This window comes from Gymnoscopelus microlampas (assembly GCF_963454915.1).
Source record: "Gymnoscopelus microlampas genome assembly, chromosome: 2".
In the NCBI taxonomy this organism is placed as follows: domain Eukaryota; kingdom Metazoa; phylum Chordata; class Actinopteri; order Myctophiformes; family Myctophidae; genus Gymnoscopelus; species Gymnoscopelus microlampas.
In genome coordinates, this window is record NC_139939.1 from 45,217,215 (window position 1) to 45,242,329 (window position 25,115).

Sequence of the window (25,115 nt, forward strand, 5' to 3'; positions counted from 1 at the left end):
ACATGGACGATACACATATTAATTATGGTAAATTGCTATGAAAGTCATTTATAAATGTCTAGTGACATCTCTATGATACTGATGTGTACACTTCCACACAGCGCTCCTCTCCTTCTCTTGGCTTCTCCCTATCTCGGTCTCTCTGTCCATCTTTTTCTCCTGCGTGTACCGAGAGGACAGTGGATGGGGATTCCTTTGTTCTCGAGGACAGCAGACACGCGGCTCGCGCGGTGTCATCCTTCATGAATGGAACCGAGATATGGAGAAAGGGAGGAAAGAAAGAAATGGGAGTCCACTGTGAACCAAACAGCATGTTCTGCTCAAGGTGGGAAAATGGAAGAAAGAGACAAGGAAATGAGTGGAGACGACGTCTCGTAATTTGATCAGTTTATGACGGTTTACGGAGAAATATTTCATCCACCTGTCTTATCCATTCCGCCGTCCTCATAATCATTTTTCACCGAAGCCTTTGCAGAGGCTAAAGTGAGTTCCTGCATTATAGGGAACCGCGCGGTCCTTTAGCTTCACATCTAAAAGAAAAATGAGCAGCCGTGTTTGTTCAGTTCAAGCCCCTCTCACCTTGTCTTTGTTTACACTTGTGTATTTATTGTGTAATTATGGATAGATGAATATGTGTGCATTGCTTCAGTCATTGTCCTGGTATGATGTGTGTGTGTGTGTGTGTGTGTGGGTATATGAATGAAGAATAGAGGCGTTGACTTCATGCCTCCTTCAGCGGTTACAGGGTCAAAAACTGTAGATTCTTTTAGATGGGGGCGGGGCGGACAAAGACAGAAAGCAGAGGGACGCAACTGAGGACACAACGAGTAACGAAGTCTAGAAGAGGTCCGATCGCAGCAGACGTTATGTCTGCATCGAGGAAGGGAGGAAAAAAATCTCTGGAGAGGGGGAAGAAGGAGAGGAGGAGGAGAACACAGTATACAGCACAGTCCCAGTTTAATCCATTAAGACCGGGAACGTATCTGTCATTTTAAGATTTCTTTGGCTATTCAAAAATAGCAGATATACAAGCTCATAGCGAAGCACCGAGTGCCACGCTATGAGCTTGTGGATCTGCTATTTTTGAAAAAATCGTGAAAAATTTGTGCAGATCTTTGAATATATTTAGAGCGAACATTTTTAACTCCAATCTGTGCTTCTGGGGGGTCCGTGGAACAACATATTTTGAGATGGGGGTCCGCAGCCAAATACAAATCATTTTGGGGGTCCTTGACATGGAAAAGTTGGAGCACCACTGATACAGCAACATACTGTTAGGATTTAGAAAATATTTTAGATATGTATTTGGCCGCGGACCCCCGTCTCAAAATATTTTGTTCCAGGGACCCCCCCAGAAGCAAAGATTTGAGTTACAAATGTTCGCTTTAAAAAAATATACATTCAATCATTTGTGCAAACCTTCACGATTTTTCAAAAATAGCAGATCTGCAAGCTCATAGCACGGCACTCGGTGCCGCGCTATGAGCTTGTATATATGTTATTTTTGAATAGCCAAAGAAATAAAAAAAGAAATGACACCGGTGCGTTCCCGGATTGAATGGGTTAAAGTATAGCGGCTCAGTCCTGTATATAACACCGGCACCTCTAACCTCTCTTTCAGTCCGTACGTGCACACTGACACCTAATAGCGGCTGACCAGCGCGTGTCAGTGTGTTCAGTTCTCCAGGCCCTCGGCACAGACCATGCTGCCGTACAGCTGCTGCGGCGGGTGGTCTTGGTGCGCGCGCACCACCATCCGTTCCTCCGGGTCGCTGTCCGTGCTGCCCTCGCTGTCCAGCGGGGTGACCGAGGGGTGGCGGCCGGGGCCGGGCAGGGTGCCCGGGTACAGGGCGCTGGGCGGCAGCGGGCTGGCGAGGAGGTCGTCGTCCGAGCTCAGGTAGTCCCCCTCCACGGAGGCCGGGCTGGCCAAGCAATCCAGGTCCTGGTAGTCGTTGGTTACGCCGCCGCCGCCGGGGCCGACCTTCTGCCCTCGCAGTTCTCGGACCTGGATATACAGAAGGGATGGAAATTTGATCATATACCTCAATTAATCAAGTTTTCTTATCCTTCACGTCACAAGTTTACACCAAAGGAGGAGTGGGTGTAAAGAATAACAATAAGATTAAAGAATATACATAAAGTATTCCTCCACCTACACATACGTCATGTCCTAGTATGAGCGAAAAGGGGAAGGGAATCAACGTCCCCATATAAACCCATATGTTGCACTATGACGAAATAAACCCATAGAATAGTAAGTGCAATTACTGAAAGCTGTGTTGCTACACCCGCAGCTTTGGCCACGCCCCCAGTTTAGTTTTTCGAGACGGTTGTAGGTGGTGTGACTGGCCTTAAAGGGAATGCATGTTAGAGCTATTCCTTGAGATCTTTGCATAATTTTCGTATATACATGATACATGATGGAATAAAAAAATCAGGAGATGAGAAAATGTCTCTTGAAAACTGTGGGAACCCAGTGATCTAGCTCTGCATCAGGTGGTAGTATGAGTATGTAGGACAGCAAGTGCTTTTTTACAACTCAATCAGGGCACATGTGGTCTCTCACCAACCAGACCAGATCGTTTCTGTCCAATGAAAACGTACATGTGTGGTGAATATGTGGTATATGTACGTTTTTGTGTTCATAAAGTTCATATGAGTGTACAGACAGCCACCAGTTTGAGCCTCCTGTGCACCTGTGCGTATGTAGGTGTTTTTTTTCTGAGTGGTGTGGTAGGTTTGCATGCTCCTCACTCACTCATGTCAAATAATGTACGCACATAAATTTCCCATCATGCATTGGGGTAGGCTACCCACAGAGTAGGTTGGGTGGGGGTGGGGTGTGAAGGGGGGGATCTTCTGTGGTAAACCATTGGAACTGCTATGACAATGCTGTTGTCTTCCTCCTCTCTCTGTCTGTATTTACACCACAGAAATGTTCATTAGACAACAACCTTACTGCGCAATAACATTATCAGTGTTAGACCCAAATGAGTGTAAAAATGCACCCACGGGATTTTGAAAACTCATGAATTAGGAGTAATTCTTTATTTTGTTTCAGTGCCTTGCTAAGTCAAGTTAAATCACAAAGCTGTTTCATTATACGTCAACACTGACAGTATGTGTCATCCAGAACTTACATTAGGCCTACTGCAGTGATTTGATCTCTATTGTAGTCACGCAAGTTTCAATACCATTTATGTGGAAAACATAAACAAAATCTTGCTATGATTGTGAACGGTAGGTAGCGAGGAAGGTTATGGCAAAGTGCAGGGCAGCCTCATTATATTACCTTGACACGCACAACTCCTAGTCACGCACTGCTACTCACTAAATGAGTGAGTATTGTGGGTGGTTACTCGCACGCATCAAGGGACTTCAACGTGTGAAACAACTTTCACACTATGTCGAAGAGCTCTAGTTCACAGCAGGTTTGTGAGAGGTGAGAACGTTGTGATCGTGGTTGGAGCTGCAAGAACTTTGGTCCCTCTTTACAAGAAGCACACTTGGATAAATGAATCTGAAGTGATATGCAGCTTTTGAGGCATCATAAAGTTCTGTTGGTGTGGTTTGTGCGTCTTTAATGCCATGCACTTTTACTTTCACTACATTCTGTTTCAGACCGTGTGTGTTCAAATGAATACAGTAAAATGCCCTAAATGTCATGTCAGTATTATGTTTTGTTGTTTGTTTATTAGTGTTCCTTGACATTAATCACCATTATAATTGATATTACTAATCAGCCATATTGATTCAGCCCAGTTGATCACAGACACTAGAAAAACTCTATCAGGGACACAGCAGATAGTAAGATGTGATTGTTATTTTCCAACTACTTGTAAACTGTGAATAAACTAAAGGTCAGTAATGAAGTGTGTGCCCTTGTGTGGGTGTGTCATACCTCATTCTTGAGTTCAGCGATCTGGTCTCGCAGCTGGGTGATATACTGTCTGGAATCTGAATGGTTCAGCTGCCCCTTGATTAACCCTTCTTCCTTCTGCAAGATACACAACACACACGCACACACACACACAAATCACACATTAATTGGAGTACATCGTTTCGACCTACATCATGTTTGTACCTGACGAAGACTTCTGTAGGTCGAAACATTGCGCTGCAATTAACTCATACACTGCCACTGACGTAATAAACGTAATTATTCCCGTTTACCAAACCTGCCACAGACGTAAAAAACGTAATTATTAATTTTTCAAAAAAAAAAAAAAAAAAAAAAAAAATTTGACCCAAAGAGATATGATTTTTCGAAGGAAAAGACTCCCATCCACTTCCTTGTTAACTTAAAGCTTAAAAATTCTGTATCTCAGCTCCTGAGGACTTTTTTTTTTCGATGAAAAATCTCTGGCAGTGGGCAAACGCGGCCGGCAATAAGTCTGGCAGTGAATGAGTTAATAAGGTATTTTAGGAGCTTTTAAGATGGTGCGCGGATGTTTTTCCTTTGATTTGAACTGCATACCTATACATGCGTTCACGCCCACAAACACACATCAGCACATGGATGTATGCATGTACGCCAAGCCCCCAGAACCCAGAGGTTGTATTGAAGCACATTGGACATGCTGGTCATTCATAGGTACTGCAGCTTAAAACGGCCTGGGGCCACTGTCACAAACGAGCGAAAACGGTTTCGACCAATGGGCTCGACTCACAAGCTTGCGCACAGGGTTGCGCATGGGGGTGTCGCAAAACGCGTCACCTCCGTGACGCATAACGTGTCACAGAAGCCCCAAATAGGCTCCGTCCGTCACATTTCACAACCCGGAAGAAGGGGTGATTTCAGCCCATGCGCTGGGTGAGCAACTCAATGCAAGTGGATGGGAGGGGATTTCCGTTGCCATCTCTATTATTTTTAACTATGATGTACGCACACACCTGTATTTCTAAATCGGCCATCTTCTGTCTCAGTTCAGCCATCGCAGCCATACTGTCAGCCTCTCTTAATCGTACCGCCATGACTTCTTCTTTACTCTGCATGTATGAGGAGAAAGGTAAAGGGGGCACAAGAAACAGAGAGAGATAGGATTACAAATTATGTTTCCACGTTTTTCCAGGACATTTCTAGCCTGGTAAACCCCCCTCCCTCCGGAAATCTCATTTGCATTTGATTTCAAATGAAAATGAGTTTTCCAGAGGGAGGGCTTTACCCAGGCTTGTACATTTCAGCTTTATAGTCTGTTTCAGTTTGTAGTCCTAAAACCTGTAAGTGAGTTTGCAGTGTGTTCCCTTTTCAATGATTTTTTTTTTTTTTTTACCATAGTGTTTTTGATTTATGTAGAAAATAAGCTTGGTTATGTTGTGTATGACACCAATACAGTGTGTCCTTTCAGCATGTAATGCAAGCATGCGTCAGTAAGAGATTTGGCCAGGGAATAAATATATTCCAAACCTTGCAGTCAGACTCTGCTTGTTTCCTCTTCATCTCGCTGAGCTGGGTCTGTAGGCCTTTGTTCTGATTGGACACCATCTGGATACGGTCCTGGAGGGCAGAGCGCTCCTGTTCGTGGCGACCAATCAGCTTGCTATGGATCTGGTTCTAGAATGCGAGAATAGTGGGAGGGTAGAGATGGAGCATGGGAGAGGGAGATAGTGTAGAAAGAGAGGGAATAAGTCACCGAAATCAGAGAAGAAAGAGATGAGGCCTTAATGTACAGTATGTATGTAATTTACCTTCTTGATTAGAACAGAAAGAGACGCACATTCATGTTCTCTTCTGCTCTCTCTTCTACAAAGTTCTTTTTTATTTTTATACATGACCCATTTTACTGGACATTGGGATGTGCATGTCTTTTTTATATTTTCTGATCCAACTATCATCATACTGTGCCTACACAATACAATCCTCAGTGTTGATGTACATCTGGGGCTCCATTTGCGTCCAGTTTTACACTTCAACACTTAAGGTCATTTCAGACGGGAAGCGGCCGACGCGCCTATGTATGTAATTCATTTTCAATGAGAGGCGGGCGATTATTTGGGACACGCGGAGAAGTTGAGGGGTGGTGAGGCGAGCGGGCGCGGCCCCGTGAAATTATCACGCTCATGCTCGTTTGTGCACGCGCACGCGGGGCGGCAAGAGCTGGATTGTGGTGAGCTTTTCCTTTCCCCGTACCTCGTAGAAGGACAAAACAACGATGATCGCGGCGCGATCCCCGCTGATCCGAGCGGTAACGCCCGCGTCCACCGCTCCCCGTCTGTTAAGACCTTTAGGGTTTTACTGAGTTCCTAAAGTCAAGGGAATGACAGTCATCACTAACCTGGCTTTCCAGCTGCAAGACATTGAGTTTGACCTCTCTGAGTTCAGCCTGGGCTTGAGCCTCTCTCAGTCTGATGGTCATCAGTTTGTCCTGCAACTCATTCATAGCATTCTTCTTAGGGGATTCCTTCCAATGGCCCCCACCACCACCGGTGCCCCCACCCCGGGACATGTGGTGCTGGAAAAAACATAGGAGGAATGTATGAGAAGTATGTTTATGTATGTATCTGTGTACAAAATAGAGATACAAAGAATAACAAACAAACAAACATTTGTAAAAAACAATTGCAATAAAATAAAATAAGATAAAGGAATACTCAATTGTTTATTGGTCGGACTAATGGTCGATGTGTAAAACTAAATCTGTCAGGACACGGAACATCCGGGTTTAGAGGTAGCAGATTGAAAGCGCCACAGACAATAACTACAGTCTGAACTGAGAAAAAGAATGCTTTCCTCCGCATGTGTTAACGTCCTTGTGGTGAAAAGGTGTTTCACCGTGAGGACTTAACACACTGGCGGTGTCACATGTATTGTACAGCGAGACATGTGCTCGCCTACATCCTCCCTAATGAACGAACCAGCCGGCTTTGCAAAGTGTGGCATACAGTAATTTCTCAGTACTTGTTGACATCATTTACTTGAGCAGTGACAACAGACTGCAGTACAAGGGGGAATTGTGAATAAGCATAACAACTAAATTGGGAGAACAAAAGAGAACAAAACATTCTCCCCTCTGCCTCTAGTGGCCACTATAAGCAACGGCCTCAAGAACTGTGTGAGGAGCAGCCAGCAAAACGGCATGTTTAAAATGGGACTGAAATCTATTTTGTAAAAGAATTGCGTCGATCAACATAGTTGACATAATTTGACTAAATAGTCACAAATTTTACAGAATTAAGGTTTCTTTATTGTTGTGTAAAATGTAAGCTAGATAGGTGGCAACAGTGAGTCCATTTTCAGAGTGTCTTTTCGCCCCAGGCATGTGGGGCACAAAATCAAAGAAATAACAGCCCGTCATAGGTTAAGCCAGTCCTGGGCAGTAAAAGTCCCTCATGCAGTAAACAGAATTCAAGTGGTTTTCTCATGTATGCAGTGGTGTGCTTCATGCAGGAAACAAATTATACTTGACCGGAAAGGATGTTTGGTTTTGGTACAAAGTGACACATTTTAACTGCAACTGCACGACAAGACTGCACACTAGTTTTGAAATTACGTGTACAACGGTATGTCACCACATGAGCCACATTTTGTCTCTAGTCCGGAGAATTCAAAATCTTGACACAAAGTAATTGTAGCCTGTGAAAAGCCAGCTTCAAGTCATCGTGTGGACATGCGTTTGCATGTATACTGCATCAGCTGTGTGTGTGTGTGTGTGTGTGTGTGTGTGTGTGTGTGTGTGTGTGTGTGTGTGTGTGTGTGTGTGTGTGTGTGTGTGTGTGTGTGTGTGTGTGTGTGTGTGTGTGTGTGTGTGTGTGTGTGTGCCTGCTACCTGCCAGCGCTGGTTAAGCTCGGTGATGGAGTCCTGCATCTCTCTGAAGGACTGCAGGGTCTCCAGTTCCCTTAGCTTCAGCTGTTTGACCTCCTCCTGCAGAGCCACTACGTTGTGCTCATCAGGCAGGCAACTACTCCTCTGGATGTGTGCACACGCGCACACACACACACACACACACACACACACACACACACACACACACACACACACACACACACACACACACACACACACACACACACACACACACACACACAGTAATATATCTTTAATAAAATGATATTTAAAATGCATAATTATCAATAAGCAAAAGTCATTGTCTCTCAGTCTGTAAAATGTATGCTCTCACCTCTCTGTCTTTCTTTCTATCCCTCTCTGTGTGTGTGTGTGTGTGTGTGTGTGTGTGTGTGTGTGTGTGTGTGTGTGTGTGTGTGTGTGTGTGTGTGTGTGTGTGTGTGTGTGTGTGTGTGTGTGTGTGTGTGTGTGTGTGTGTGTGTGTGTGTGTGTGTGTGTGTGTGTGTGTGTGCGCGTGCGTATGCGTGCGTGTGACTGTTAAAGTGTGTGTGCATTTTGGCATCTCTCTGCTTCTGTCTAAGATATTATTAGAGAGTAATATGATTTTTTATTTTCCCCCAGACATAGCAGATGCTGTATTTTACAGATGTACAACTAAAACAATGCAGAAACACTCACACACACCGGCACAGCGACACCAGCACAGCGACACACTGTTGCGTGCGCCTAATTCTGTGCAGCAGGCACTAAGTATGTGATTGCTGATGATATGTTTTTATGTGAGCTCACCTTCTCGAGGTCGAGCACCTTGTCCTGCATCTCCTTCAATGCTCCCAGCAGCTCAGCCTCCTGCAGCCTGGACTGCTCCAGCTGCGTCTGAAGATCGTTCACAAATTGATCTGTGTACTGAAAGGAACACCATTGATGTAAGATGGTGGGATTTGTCAACCAACAGTAAAAGACTTAAAAATGTGCTTATTCAACCAATATTTCACCCATAGCCTTGCAAAGTGTGGCGTACAGTAATTTCTCAGTACTTGTTGACATCATTTACTTAATGACCTCAAATGTGTTACATCTAATAATAATAACAACAATAATAACTTTAATTTATATGGCTGCTAAAAGCTAAAAGCCTAAAAAAGCCTAAAAGCCTGTGTAAACAAGTGTCTCTTCAGTGCGGACTTAAAAGAGTCCATTGTTGGCGCTTGAGGAATCTCCATAGGAAGAGAGTTCCAGAGGGTAGGGGCTGCCACACTGGGTCTCTCACTGCTTTCTCTTACAAAAGTAATAACCTGCAGAAGCTGCATTGATATTCTGGATAAAGAAGTATAATAGAAAGCCAAGCAGTGACACCTTATCAGTAAACAACACCTCCAATGTTATATGAACTTTTTATTTCAGTAACTGACAGCTGAAATTAGGCCCCAATGTGCTTTCAATTTTACTCAATTTCCCAGAAGGCATTTTTTTTTATAGAAATGTTTTTTCTGCAGGACATGATGTGTAAAACAGATTACATTAGGTTGTGGGCAGCAGTTCTCCATAGGAACACTCACATTCCACAAGTAGTCTACTGCCAGAAAACTGCTCTGCCAATTAAATAAAGTGGTATAAATGGCTTATGGCATTTTAGTTATTCACACACTTTATAAAACAATTTAAAAACCAGTGCAATAGAAAGCTTGTGGTGAAGGCCCTGATTTTATGTACTGTAGCTGTAGCAGATAAAGATAAAGTTGGTGTCATTTTGGTGACACATGAACTGAAAATGAAAACCAAGAATATAATTTATATAATGCTCACTCATAAATGCGAACAATAGAGACAGTCGGTTAGAAAGAGGAAAAACACTACGAGGTGAAATACAATATGATTGCGTGTGTAAAATCTTGACAGATCATCTCAGTCTCAACCCCAAACCACACTGGGAGTGACAGTGGGCGTGTGAACTCATGTGTATCTGTGAGTCATCCACACAGTAAAGCTGAGTGTTAATTTAACTCTGGGAGCGTATTTCCGTGGCGTGTATGTATTGTGAGAGGAAAAACATTGTATATGTTATGGTAAATGAAAAAGAAAACAGTAAATATATATGTGTACATTTCCCAGTGGGATGGTACATCTATATGGTTTATCTATGCATTTCCTGCGAGGGATGTTATTATATACATTTCCCAAAGTAAATCCAAAGCTCTTCTGGTAAATGTGAATAGAAACATCGGGGAACATTTAGCCTTTTTTCCAACATGAATGAAACGAGTGTTGTGATTGGTTGAAAAAGATAGTTTCCGGGGGAAATGCGTACGGCGAAAGTCCCGCTCCTATAGACACTGTCTGCATTCGGTCGTGACCAGGCTTTTCTCTTCGCAGATGAGTAAGGCTGGGAACGAGGCTAGGCCGCCGGTTAGATTTCCAACAAAGAAAACCCCGCCTTCTACAGCGTCACCAGACCCTGACTGCGAGGCTAGCGTTTCAGGGGCTGCCTGGAGCCAGGCTAGCGGGTTCTATTTCAGAATGCTAACTTTCCAGGAAGAGACGGGCTGTAGTTTCCATTAGCTTGGAATCCCAAGTAGGCAGTTTTCTAAACTTTCCACAGCCCACCTATGAGATACAGAGCCAGTAGACGGAAATGGTGCCATCTTATAATAAGCATAGTGAGTAGGCCTGTCACAACTATTACATAATCGTCTAATCGCAATTATTTCATATGATTGCAGTTATTTTTTGCATAATCGTCATAATCAATTCCATGTAAAAAAATAATAATTTAAAAAAAAAAAAGGCAAAAATAGTGGAAATAACAGATATATAAGCTTAAAATGCGATGTGACGCGTTTTGAGCTTATAGATCGGCTATTTCCACTATTAATGTTTAATTTTAAGTATAAAGTAATTAAATATGTGTTATTTGTCAAATCTGACCAGTGCAACTTTTGTTTACGAAAGCTAAAAGCCAAACAGAAATGTAATTTTTATTCATAATGTTCCATTAATTATACACAATTAAATCGTTAATCGCAATTATTTGAGTGATAATTACTCGTCAACTTAAATCTGTAATTGTGACAGCCCTAATAGTGAGGACCAATTATATGAACATAAGGATGAAAATGCTGAAGTGTGACTTTAAGACAGTCTACAGATGGGATGGACAGTGGTCTTACACAATGAATTAACATGTGGTCCATGGTGAGCAGTTTTTCCAGAGACTTTGAGAGCAATTTCTCAAGACAGAACAGTGTTATGTCCTTTATTGATGAATAAAGCCACTGATTCAAAGCTCAACATGTTTGGCCAGAATAAAGTATGAAATAGTCTTTCCTTTAGACTTGAAACAAAATCTACACTAGTTCAGTGCCAGATGATAGAGATTGAATTCATTGAACTCACACAAAACACACAAATCACATGAAGCAACACACTTTGTGACAACTCGCACTCGAAATGTTTGAATGACATTTCCAAACATTATGAATGTCTTAACATAAACCCTTCCCTTTTCTCGCAAACCAATGTGGTGTAGTGATTTGTGAGAATCATAGCAGGAAGCACTTCCCATCAGACACAGTTCAAGCGAGTTCAAACTTTAAAACAACAAACTTTGGTTTGAAGACCGCTATCTATCAGGCTAAAGGCTCAAACTGGGTAGAAGAGACAAAAACGGGAAAAAAATGATTTGGACAAAGCAAAGACATGATACTACTATACAGTCATGTGAAAATAATAAAGATAAGAGATTTTGAAAATCCATACGTGACAATATTATGAATGCCTATCATCTCGTTATCCACTCGGGTTCAATTTAAGTATTAGGCTTCTTCAAAGCCTAGGCTTCTTCTTCTTTGGGTGAACTATCCCTTTTAATGAACATATTGTATTGTGTACTGTGTTGTCTCTGTGGGTCAGCAGCATTTACCTTGTGCTCCTGCAGCTCTCGGATGGTGTCCTGTGCTTTCTCCAGATTCTCGTTGGCCGCGTTGCACTGCTGCCGGACCACCGCCAGCTCACGCTTGATCACATAGTTCTCCTCTGCCTCCTGCGCCCGTGTCACCTGACCCTGGAACAGTACGATGACACAACAACAGGGGTCAGAGTAGTTTTCTTACTCTACTAATCATATTTTTACCGTGACCCATTAAGCCATTAAGAGCGAGTGCCGCGCTACAAGCTTGTAGATCTGCTATTTGTGAAAAATCATGAACTTTTTGTGCAAATCTTTGAATGCATATATATTTTTTAAACACTTTTTTTACTCTAATATTTGCTTCTGGAGCTCTCTGGAACAAAATATTTTACAAATGTTCGCAATAAAAAATATATATGAAAAGATTATTTTGCACACATTTTCACGATTTTTCAAAAATAGCAGCATATCAACAAGCTCATATGAGCTTGTATATCTGCTATTTTTGAATGGCCAAAGGAATCTTAAATGACGCAGATACGTTCCCGGTCCTTATGGATTAAAGGCTGGAGAACATGCTACTGTAACTATTCAGGTAACAACAAAATGTTGAGCTTGTTTCTGTGCATTGTGTCATTAGCGTTATTGTTTGTTTTAAAAGGTCTTTAAAGGATCATACTGGTCATCTGTCACGTTTAGCCCATGGTCTACGACTCATGCTATACTTGACACTTGGAACTGTAGTGTACTGCCATACTGGTTTAAGAAAAGAGTGTTGGTGCTGGTGAAGTAAAAATGGTTTGTTAGATTTTGGATTACATACATTTCAGTACAGTAAGAAAATCAACTTGCAGAGACTTGAAACTTGTTTGAGGTAGGTAATCCAACACATTAAATATTGTTGTGCGGTTTCTGTTATCGTTGTGTTTCAATGTATTTTAGTCAGTGGATTGATTAGAACATTTTAGCCCCAAATAGTCCCTGTAGAAAAGATTGAATTATGAACTATATTAAAACATCCATGGCTTATTAACCATGCAATGATATTTAGGTTACGTTGACTCAATTATTCAGGTAAGTTCTGTTAATGACAAACAAATGTATAATCTATCACTAAAGGGGAATATTAACAGGAAAATTGTCTCTCTTTATTTGCAATATATGGCAGAAGCTGTGAATGGACAATGATGTCATGATGCCAGTATGCTCCTTTAACCCATTAAGACCTGAGGCGATTCTTTAAAAAAATCTAAATCCTAACAGTTTTTGAAAAAAATATTTAAAAAAAGAATTCACGATTTTTCAAAAATAGCAGATCTACAAGCTTGTAGCGCGGCACTCGGTGCCGCGCTATGATCCTTTAATTTATTTATTAGTGTATTTTTATGCTTTATGTAGATTCTGTAAGAGAGTTGAGAGACAGGACAGGAACTCTCAAGGAGCATGGTTTGTGCACCGGTTGAGCAACCAGGCACCAGGATGATTTCAATATAGTTAATAGTTACATTGTGTTATAAGTTACTAGATGTAAACGCATAATATGCCCTTTATGCTATGTTATGTCAAAAATCTCAATTGTTATGTTACATAACTATGAATATGGCTTAACCCATTAAGACTGGAACGCATCTGTGTAATTATTTTTTATTTCTTTAGCTATTCAAAAATAGCAGATATGCAAGCTCATAGCGCGGCACCAAGTGCTATGAGCTTGTAGATCTGCCATTTTTTTTAAAATCATGAATATTTGTGCAAATCTTTAGTTTGAATATATATTTTTAAAGCGAACATTTGTAACTCAAAACCTTGCTTCTGGGGATTCTTCAAATGTCTTCAAACAGGTTTCTGAAAAAAACATATGTTTCTATATGTGGGACCCCCCCCATATATATATTCAAAGATTTGCACAAATTTTCACGATTTTTCAAAAATAGCCAAATAAATCTAAAATGACACAGATTCTTCCCTGGATTGAATGGGTTCATCCTCAAAACTGAGATATTTCTCAGTGCTGAGCTTCTGAACCTTTGCATGCTACTGTACTGTACATGCAGCATTGTGCTGCATGTTCACATTTCCATCATGCAGCCAGGGATTGGTGATGGGTCTTACAGAGGGAAAGGATGAGCAAAGATAAAGAAGCAAAACAAAACTCATTCTCTCATGCAGACTTTGTTGGTTACTGTTAAGAAGAGAGAGGCACGGACAAACAGCAGTGCAGGGGGGAGAAAAAAAGAAAAGAATGGAGTGAGAGGAGAAATAGACAGGAAGATCAGTCAGTACTCTACCTGTATCAGTCTGTCTGCCAGAGCAGCGCTCTCCTACAAGACCACGAAGGAGAGGAAGAGGAAGATGAATAACAGATGAAGAAAGTGACAGAAAGGTTGTGGCACCCCGGGGAGGATGAACCACAAGGAAGCCAAAGAGGATATTGAAGGGAGAGGGAGTTTTACTCAATAAGAGAGCATGTAACAACCACTGGAAGTTTGTGAAAAAGCAAGGAGCATCAAATCACAGAGAAAAGACAGATAAAAGTATTTCCAAGTGAATAGGAGAGGGAAGCCTGATTTATGCTTTAGCGACAAAAGAAAAACATGTTTTTTAAACTGAAAAAGTGCCAACGTTTAACGTCAACACGTTGAAAATATGTTATTTCAAGTTGCATGAAAACATACACCAGGTTGAAAAATAGGACAAAGTGCTTTGACTCTTAAGTGCTTCAGTACAGAACGGAAGAAGCAGGCTGTATTCTACAAATGGGCTCATTTATTAGCAGATGTACAACCATTCCCACACAAACATACACAACAGACAGACAAGCTCTTCGGCACAAACGACTCTGAACAGAATGAGTTCCATCAATTCAAATCTTAAAGCAATGCGACATGATCTAATTACTAAACACACAAAGCTTTCAGATTGGCCTGTACCAATGTGAAGAGCATTCTGGTATCCACTCTAGTCGTTTCAGTCCAATATGTCCTCCATAAACCTGTTTTATGTGAGCATTTTACATAGAGTCAATGCCCATCTCTTACCTTCTCCAAAGTCTCGATCCTCTGCTTCAGAAGCCTGTTCTCTGAACGCAACCTCTGAAATGTGCATGAGAGAGAGAGAATTATGCATCAGTCAGTCATTTCATACAGTGTATGCATTTGATCGATTCTCCCAAAAGTGTAAAACTTATGGCTCTTTTATTTAAAGTGCACAAACACATACATCAACATTTGAATGCAGCCCACCTTGATCTCAATTTGCTCTTCCATTTCTTTGTTCTTAATTGTGGTATATTCTTTCTCAAGCCTGGAGAATTAAGCAGAGTAGTGTAAATTTAAAACAGTAATTCAGTGTTGTATTTTGCAATATAAAAATAAACAAAATGTAAAGATCTATAGCTGTACAGAATCGTTCATTATTTCTTCAAGTCAAAAGTGACAAGTACACTGTCATTTAAGGAAACAGACGTTTCATCAACCCAGATGCTAAATCACAAAAGCATGTGTTTCCAAAATGGCCATCAGTATCATACAGTAGCAAAGACCACAAACCTCAATCAATACAAGTACAATAGCATCACGTCCCATTGGGCTACATTAAGCATTTTCTCCCCTAAAGCAGGCCTTATTAGCTGTCGGTTGAATAATAAACAGTCTCACTTCTTCATCCTCTTGGGGTTATATTTGATCTGGTATGCCCTAAGGATCAGCTTGTCTGGGCAACTGTCGAACTGGTGGGGGATCACCTTCTGGAAATGCTACAGAGACACAGAGGAGACAGAGACACAAAGAGAGGCACAGATGGGATTAGAGAGACAAAGCACGTTATTCATGTTTTATGTACAGACTGGCGGCTGCCACGAAAAAAACAATAAGTGGTACTTTACTAACCAAGGTTGTTCCCTTTTGTAAACATTGTACAGGTCAAATAGAATTTTGCAATTCAAAGTCATACTTCTTCTTTTTCTTTCCTGGAAGTATACCACATCTTTGGTTGATTTACCTCAAATCACAGGTCATGTTCTTCAAATAGTGAAAAACATTGCCAAAAGTAGGGTGACTTATCTAAATCATTAGGACACAATTGAGAATTTATTTTGAATCACTACTAGATTTTAATGTATGTTTTCAAATATTGAATTTGAAAGTGAATCTTCCCAAGCAAGTGTTGTTTGGAAGTGGGTCTTCCAAACAACACTTGCTTGGGACAATGGCAAGAAATAGATGCTCAACAGGATGCAGGTTTGAAGGTAAACATTGCAAGTTTTTACTGAAGGATTTAAAGGTAAGAATAAGGGCAAGGTTACCCCTCAGCCCTCAGGGCTGCCCCCAACAAAACCTGATATAGTTTGTCTCGCATCACAAAATGTTGCTCCAATTCATAAATTATGCAGGTCAGCTTCACTACAGCACACCCTCAAAGTGAGTGATTTCGTATTTGCATGTGCAGCAGAGTGCAAAGACATTTAATTCATCATACAAATATAAATGCGTTTGCTGTGAACTAACTGCTCGATTTTCTACAAGCTCCATTTCGTTTGCATGCTGATGATTTGACCAGCAGGAAGTGGTGTGTAACTTAGTCTCAGGGGAATATCTAAGGCTGTCGCAATCCAGTTTGTCAAAGCACACAAGGTGACCCTCGAAGCGATGATGATTAAAAGTTTATCTAGCTTTCGTTTGCTCTGAGGGCTCAAGGTTTGCACAAAAAGCAAAGGGATGCAGCTCAAGTCTACGCAAGGAACTGAGTAAACTAGGATATCAAAATACACAGAGAAACAGGTGAACTCAATGACATAATCAACAAAGATGAAGATCATCAAACTAATAACTAGAGAGCCAAAAACTAAACCAAAGGTGACATCTAGAGGTGAACTGAAGGAATGGTACAAAAGGAAAGCACAGTTGGTAAGCTAGTTTCTTGCAGTTTGCAAGGTTAGAGAGAAGAAAGAGCTGGGGAAACTACCCACCAGGAAGGCTGATGTTGTGAGACGGAGGGTGCTCAAAGTGTCTGTGTGGCATATACTGTAGTATCTATTTAATCCATTAAGACATATATATGATATATGACATTGCAGGTATACAAGCTTGCTATGAGCTTGTAGATTTTGAAAAATCTTGACAATTTCTGCAAATCTAAAGTGAACATTTTTAACTGCAATATTTGCTTCTGGGGTCCATGGAACAATATTAGCTTCTGGGGATTCTACAAATGTCTTCTAAATCCTAACAGTAAAAAAAAACGTATGTTGCTATAATATCAATGGTTCTCAAACTTTTTCATGTCAAGGACCACCCAAAATGATATGTATTTGGCCCCGGACCCCCCCATCTAAAAGTATTTTGTTCCAGGGACCCCCAGAAGCAAAGATTTGAGTTAAAATGTATATATATATTCAAAGATTTGCACACATTTTCACGATTTATTTTTTCAAAAATGACAGATCTACAAACTCGCCGCGGTATGAGTCTCCTAAGTGGCCGACGGCAGATCTCGAAGGTCCTATGTTTACTGGTGCTACTGTAGATCCCGCGGGACAAAGAAAGGTCGATAATAAAGTTGATATTCTCCTGATTTGTCTCTCTGAAAAAAGCCAATTTTAGAACGAAAATCTTGGGAAGATTGTGTCGCTTGTGAATATTGGGTCCAATATTTTGTTCAATGACGATGGGAATAAAGAATGGTTCAGAAGCTGAGTTCACGTTCACTCTTCCATTGGAAATAATAGACTCCAACCTGCTTCCGGTCTCCTAAAAAGGCGGCCACCTACTTCACGAAGATATGTAAACGGAGGTGGCCAATAGGAGGATGAGGACCAAACGCTTAGCTATCATAGAAAATCCCTCTCATGATGTTACGCTTTGGCAAGATTAAATTAGATTATATTAGATGTCCTTTATTGTCCTCAAGGGAAATTCCTTGCTCAGGGTTTGTAATGTGTTTGCCCATAAACAAACACAGTGTGGGGGCCTGGTTATTCTGGATAATTTCTAAGGAGTCTAAAGGACTGTTTCCCAAACAGTGGGTTGGGACCGATCTTTGGGTCTAGGACCAATTTCTATGGGTCACGAGACGCAAGTAAATATCCCCTTTTTTCCGTTTCCCACATTTAAAAGAAAATATAATATTTGAAAACATAAAAAAAGGTTTAAACAAAATAAATCACAACTTTTCATCAATTAAAACAATTCAATTTAATAAATAGATAATAGAATAAATACAAAAAAAGAGTTTAAGAAGTACTGAAAATAGCAGATCTACAAGCTCACAGCGCGGCGTGAAGCCTTGGCCATGACCATAACCGTGAATCCGTGGCCATGATGACCACAACCTTGTGCAAGGCTACAGCAACTGGTGTGGTTTACCTGTGACATGCCTTCCATATCCAACTGGATGAGGTCAGTCTGGTTGTACTGCAGGATGGCCATACCAACACGGAAGATGATCTCTAGACCCTATAGGGATGTGATGCACAGACGACATGACACGTTAAAAAAAAGAAAAAACATATTCTAACACATAAAATAGACTTAAAGGAGTAGTTTCTATCGATTACACACTCCATGAAGCCTTGAATTCATGGGGATTTTTTTTGTTTTTGTCGAATTCCTAAGCCACTACACTACCTACCGGAGACGTATTTGGTCTGGTGTTTTTTTACCACAACATTAAATATCTTCACCGAAAATAGACGATCTACAAGCTCACAAAGTGTCAGACTGAGACACGTTGTGAGCTTGTAGATCCAACTATTTTCTGCGAACGCTCCTCAAAGAATAGGGAAGTTAGATTTCAAGTGGTAAAACTGTCAAAAAAATAAGAAAAGAGAGTGTGTGTGTGTGTGTGTCTCGTACCTCATACATGAAAATGTCAAAGATCCGTGTGGCAACAGGCATTGGGAGGAAGGTGAGGAAGAGGGTGAGGAACCAGGAGGAGGCGTACATGGAGGTGAGGAAACTCTGGGAGCGGAAATGGAGATTTAGCTCTGGAAGCTGCTCCTGTAAGGATGGAATGATGGAAAAGGAGGGCAGAAGATAAAGTGAGAGAAAGACAAAAACACAGAGGGAGAAAGACAGCACGCAAGAGAAATAACGAGCAAAAGAAAGAGGCATGGCCGATCAACACCTGAGCCACACAATGACTGAACCAATGAATAAACCAAGGCACACAAGCACGTTTAGATCAGTGGTTCTCAACCAGTGGTCCGGGGACCACCAGTGGTCCTTGAGGGGGTTCCAGGTGGTCCCCAGCTAAATGATGGAGAGTTGGTAACCAAATGGACCCTTATTTGATAGATCTTTAATTCTTGAGAGCGTAAAATGAAACCAAATGGACCCGGGTCCATTTGGTTTCAACTGCTGGTTGCATCTGCATTACTTAAATAAACTGCAGGTTGCATCTGCATTACTTAAATAAAGAATTGTTATTTTGATCAACGTTTGCTTGTTATTTCTCCTATGGTACCAACATCAATACAGCATGGAATTGTGAATAAAATCATATCCAACGATAACAAAATATTCTAAGTTTTGGGTCTGAGAGGATAAATCTCATCAAATGGTATAAATTATGGACCTTGATATGAAAAGGGTTGAAAACCCCTGGTTTAGTTTATGAAGCCGGATACTTGCTGCCCCCTTGTGGATAATATTCGCATCAAAATCGAATGCCCTCCTACACAGCCGCAGTCTCTTACCTGTAGTAGGTACTCAAACTGGTAAATACACAGGCCCAGCTCCGCCATGCTGGGTTTGAATAGTTCCCTTAGCCGGTACTCCTGCATCAGACGTACAAACACACAGAAGGCCTCCTCCTCTGGCATCTGGTAAGGAAGGCAGACAGTATATTCATTATGTAAAGAATATACATTTCTGTCTTTACAATCACAGCGCGGCATGAAGCCAGTCAGTCTGGTTACAGTGTTATAGTTGGTGACTCACTACTCACACTATATAGTATATAGGATATACAGGAATTGGATCTGGTTAAACGCACCACATTATGGTCTCCATGGCAAGATACAAAACCATCTCAATGAAATATCCTCATCATTCCTATAGTGAATTTAGTTGACCATCTTACCTGCATTAGCAGCAGGCCGACGATGAATGCGCTGCCTTGGCAGTATCCCACCTCCCGATCAACCAGTGAATATGCCTGAAAGAAAACCCACACAAACACGTTAGGTTGGTTTCACTTCATGTGAATAGGAAACGACAAGGGTGACATTTGTAATCATTCCTGCATTTTTTTATTGAATATTTTATTAGGCATAAATGCAAAACAGCACAAGTACAGTTAAAACATTTTGTCTAAAAGGTCTGTCCAAAAAAAGTCCTTGCGGTCTTGTTTCCATTGAGGTCCTTGGTATTCAATTAATAAACAATTGAATTCAGTCTACTCCTTAAAATTGCCCCAACACACGCATGCATGCAAGCACACATGCACACACACTTTTGACTTTTCAGAAAACTTTTCAACCAAGACTCAAAGCTCAATGATGAATATTCAACATTCAAGGTCCTACTTTCTCACCTTCATGACATTGAACAGTACTTCCTGGCCAAGGCTGTCTTGACCTTTAAAGAACTCATGCTCTGGGTAGGTGCGGGCTATGTCCCTGCGGATGAGCTTCTCACAGGGGGACGACATCTTCAGCAGCTCTGAGTACTGATTCTTCACTGGCATGTCCGTGGCGTTGCCCAGCAGCTGCCACACTATGGCCCGGAAGTGGTGGGGAATCCCCTTCCTAATCAACTCCTGGTGGTGGAAGAGAGAGAGAGAGAGAGAGAGAGAGAGAGAGAGAGAGAGAGAGAGAGAGAGAGAGAGAGAGAGAGAGAGTGAGGGAGTGGGAGAGTGAGGGAGTGAGAGAGAGAGAGAGAGAGAGAGAGAGAGAGAGAGAGAGAGAGAGAGAGAGAGAGAGAGAGAGAGAGAGAGAAGACGAAAGGATGAAGGAGAGAGTGTGAGCAAAATGTATCGATAATCAATTGATAAATACTGGTTCTATGGTGAACAATAGCCCTTGTGATCGGTTCCTAAAGAAAGTAAGACAGTGGGTGTAAATCATTGCAATTCTGAAATAAATAATAAATCAATGAAATAAATAATAATTCTATATTTAGAAATGTACCAGCTACCAGCCTCTATTTAATAGAGGCTGGTCACATTTTTAAATATAGAAACAATATTATTTGGTTATTGCCTTGCTTGTTTCATCAAGGACTAACATTACTTTGCTAAATCAATTCTAAATTCAACTATCTACTGTTTGTAGATCTGTCCGGTCAAGTTCGCATGTGTAGCAGAGTAGTCCTGCCTGAAGACCAGACGCCTAATATCTCCCTTGGCTAAGGAGGGATTCTCCTTTGACTGAGCGAAAACGTATCACTATAGGTGCTTTTCCACTGCATTGCACCAGCTCAACTCAACTCGACTGTACTTCCTTTTGGTACCAGACCAGCCAGGTAATACTTTGTCCAATGCAGATAGTAACCCCTCAGTGTAGCTGGTGGTCACACAGAGACATCCAAACCTCTGCATGGCAGTGTGCTAAAAGAACAATGCCTGGAAACAATCTCTATTTCACATGTACTGTTCAAATAGAAATACTCTCCTTTCTTTACCATCACTTTTTTTTTTAAATCATTTTTTTGTCTTTTATGCTTTATTTGACAGGACAGTAGGCTGACAGGAAATGGGGAGAGAGATGGGGAGTGACATGCAGCAAAGGCCATCGGGATTGGGACTCGAACCCGCGACACACTGTCAGGCTACACTGAGCCTAGGTGCCTGGACGCTACGCCAGCGGCCCAGACCTACCATCACTTTTCACAGGCCCCCCTTTCGAGCAGTGTTGCCAGATGTACGATAATTATCGTACTTGTACTTGTGTGATAATTTTACCCTCTGTACGATGTACGATCAATAATTCCAAAAATGCCCAAATGTACGATAATTTCACCATATAACAAAAAAGTTTGTGAATTTAATCAATTCCCTGGCTGCTGATTCGGGATCCAATTTGGCTTTTCAAAATAAGTCAGGAAATCAGTAAATCTGACCCTAGATCTGCACTTGGAGGCATTAAAAACACCGGTCGCGTCTTTCCAGTCCAGTTTCAGGCTTTTATTTGTGTAAGGTCCAGGAAGTTGCCTTTTATTACATATTTACACGTGTGATTTCTCTTTTTTGGCTGTGTACCATGGTTTTCTTTCAAATACGATAATTTTAAGCCTCCGGTACGACAATTCAACATTTCACATCTGGCAACACTGCTGTCCAGTAAGGAAGTAATATAAGAAAAGGGTGAATGAAGTATTGATAGGTTGGTCTCATGATGAATGGCTCTGTCAATAATCCCTCCTATCATCACATTAAGCACGTTTCCCCTCAATCCAACACCAGTAATCTAACTAACCCCCATTCTGTCACACTCACCTTGAGCAGTTTGTCCTTCTTGCGTCTCCACTCCTCCCACTCGTTGACGATGCGTCCCCAGAGGATCCAGGTGTCCTCCTCCAGGTGGGACAGGTTGGAGGAGGCCGAGGAGCTGGACACCAGAGAGCCGCTGCTGTTTCGCCGCGAGCCGCTCATCGAGCGCAAGGACTTGGAGTCCGCCTCCAGCAACCTGAGTGAGGAGGAAGTTACAACTTATAAGAGGCGATGTCCCACTGTAGTCTCACGTACCCACTGCCTTTATGTCCTCCAATCTAGTGAGGGACCAATCACAGGTCAGCATGTCCCGGTTTTGCTAAAGAAAGTATGGCTGGGCTGTAACATAAGTCTGTGGTTAAATGGTGCATTTATATGGCGCTTTTATCCAAAGCGCTTTACATAGATTGTGCATTACATTCACCCATTCACACGCACATTCATACACGGATGACAGTTGAAACCATGCAAGGCACCAACCTGCTCATTGGGAGCAATTAGGGGTTCAATGTCTTGCTCAAGGACACTTCAACACTAACTCTAGCCATCCGGCAGCTCTACCAGCCACTCTACCCCTGAGCCACTGCTGCCCCAGTGGTTAGCTGGTCAATTTATAAGTATGCCTGTCACAAATACTTAACTACTTTTCACCAATTGCTTCAGATGTTACAGATACTAAATATGTATCTAATCATCTGCCTACTGTTTCTAATGTGGGTGTCTGAAGGGGCAGTGAACCTCCTCATTTCACCTCTGGTCAAAATTAATGTTGAAATTTTGTTCAGATTGACTTCACACCAGTTGGGTTCAGTAGTAGGTTAGGTACAATAATAAATACTTGAGTGAGTGACAAATAAGTAGCATGCTATGCAGCATGCTTCTTGAAAGAGCATGTTACCCAAAGTCCACATGTTTTAAATCCTATTCATACTACTAGTAATGGTGTAAAATGTCTTTCTCTTTTGGCCCACCTCCTCTGACTAAAATATGTAACCACTTCTTGGATCACATATATCCTGGCTGATGGTGCAGCTCTGTGTGAGTTCTGTCCTTGCACCTGTGTCACCCACAGTCTAGACCGCTGACACCTGTTTACTGCATCTGGACCTCACATGAGAATTTACAACGCATTGAAACCATAACCTACAAATCCATTTCCTTTTTAGGACCCAATGTATTAAGTGTATACACAGGCCAGCCATGTACATTTCAGCCTGTTTATTTTCTTCTCATTTAGAAAAAAAAACTTTACTTAAAAATGTAAAAGAATTAAATAGAGCCTGCATACTCAACTGCTCCTACATATTGTACCTTCATTACTGACTCATTTTTAATGCCAGAAGCTATTTCTTTTAACCTCTCTAAATGACACAGCAAAATATAATTTAAAATTCTTCCACAAAGTCTACAAGCCTTCATGCACAGTGCACACTCACAAGCCTGCACAACAATCTTAACTGATAATAAATGTGTCTGTGTGTATGTCTATCCCACATAATAACAGATGGACCCTCATATGGCCTTTTCCTCTTCTTTCTCTCTCTCTCTCTCTCTCTCTCTCTCTCTCTCTCTCTCTCTCTATCTCTCTCTCTCTCTCTCTGTCTGTCCTTATAAACACCAAGCAATTAGCCAGACAGGGATGCAACTATCGATTCTTTTCTTAGCAATTATTCTATCTATTACTTTTTTCCACAGAGCAAAGTGGCTGTAATCACAAATATATATAATAATAATCAATAACATTATTTTTTTGTTAACTGTTGCAGTTAACAAACCAGACATCCTGTGTTTGGTTTAAAGGTGTAGTTCACCCCCCCCAAAAAAACGTATTTTCTATCTATAATTACACGCCTTGAATTCATGGAGAATTTAGTTTTTGTCGTATTCCTGAGCCAATAATTAGATGACATTTGAGTAAAATATTTATTTGGCATACTGGCGGTGTGCACAGACACTTATAGACTAGGATCCTGCAGAACCATGGCCTGTATTTCCACTTAATACACTGGGTTCCAAAAAGGAAATGGGTTTGTAGGATATGGTTTTAGGAAACTGTGACTAGCTAATATGTGTGTAGTAAATTCTTATGTGTGAGATATTATGTATCAGATATATTGTGATCATAGATATATTCACCAATGTTTTATTGCATTGACTTCTGTCTACTCATTTAAAAGATTGATTAGACTGATTAGACACGCTTTTCATTTCAACGTATTTTATGCTTCTTATAATCAGGTGCAGAAGTACACGAAAAGGTCATGCTCTGCCTGCAGATGGCATGAGAGGCTCTCTTTCATGATTGTACACTGGGTGCTCTGTGTATGGCTGGTAATTAAATGAAGGACATAGTTAATGGTTGCTATGTATGCCACAATGTTTTGCCTCCGCTACAAAGCTACTTAGATAATGTCAAGGTCTATTTGACTTTCTCTGCACTTCTTTGTCCAACTTTTAAGCAATAATAGTTCAAGTTAAAATATGCAGGGTATTTTACATTTCTTACTATTCTTTCTATATTATTTGGGTGACATCCCTGTCTGATGGGGAAGTATTTTCAGAAGAAATCTTTTGCCTATTGTTCTGCCTAATAACACAATTTTACCTGTTTTTTAGACAACTAGTCGCTGAGCACTAGTCTACTATTGTGGTATTTCATTCAACCTGGCATTTTCATTGGTGCCATTGTGTAAACAGAACAGAATCCTCACCCGAGCCTTAGCCACCCCACAACAGCGGGACCCCTCTCACCTGTTCTGCTCCTCCAGTTTGGCTAGCAGCTCCAGTTCATCCGGACTCAGGTTCTCCGAGTCTGCCGGGGAGGCCGCAGGTGCCGAGAGCAGTGCATCGTGGGAAGATGAGTCCGGGCTGAGCACGGGGCTACCAATCGAAGGGGGGTCTTGGTCCATGCCGGGGGACGATGAGGATGGGCAGCTCAACTGAGTGGGAGCCCCGATAGAACCCTCTCTTTCTGGACTGGCGCTCGGTGTAGACAT

General features: G+C 41.5%; 1 protein-coding gene across 1 annotated transcript; it reads right to left on the minus strand.

Annotated features, from left to right (window-relative positions):
- Positions 1-1,675: 1,675 nt before the first annotated feature.
- On the minus strand, positions 1,676-25,115 carry evi5l (ecotropic viral integration site 5 like; the record flags this gene model as incomplete). Its single annotated transcript, XM_084046677.1, has 19 exons — positions 1,676-2,005; positions 3,902-3,997; positions 4,894-4,989; positions 5,408-5,554; positions 6,276-6,452; positions 7,767-7,907; positions 8,574-8,690; positions 11,704-11,844; positions 13,980-14,012; positions 14,730-14,783; positions 14,934-14,994; positions 15,348-15,445; positions 18,054-18,143; positions 18,543-18,686; positions 19,385-19,510; positions 19,771-19,845; positions 20,224-20,448; positions 22,126-22,315; positions 24,871-25,115. 19 exons carry the CDS (start codon positions 25,113-25,115, stop codon positions 1,676-1,678), a joined length of 2,586 nt encoding a protein of 861 aa, XP_083902803.1.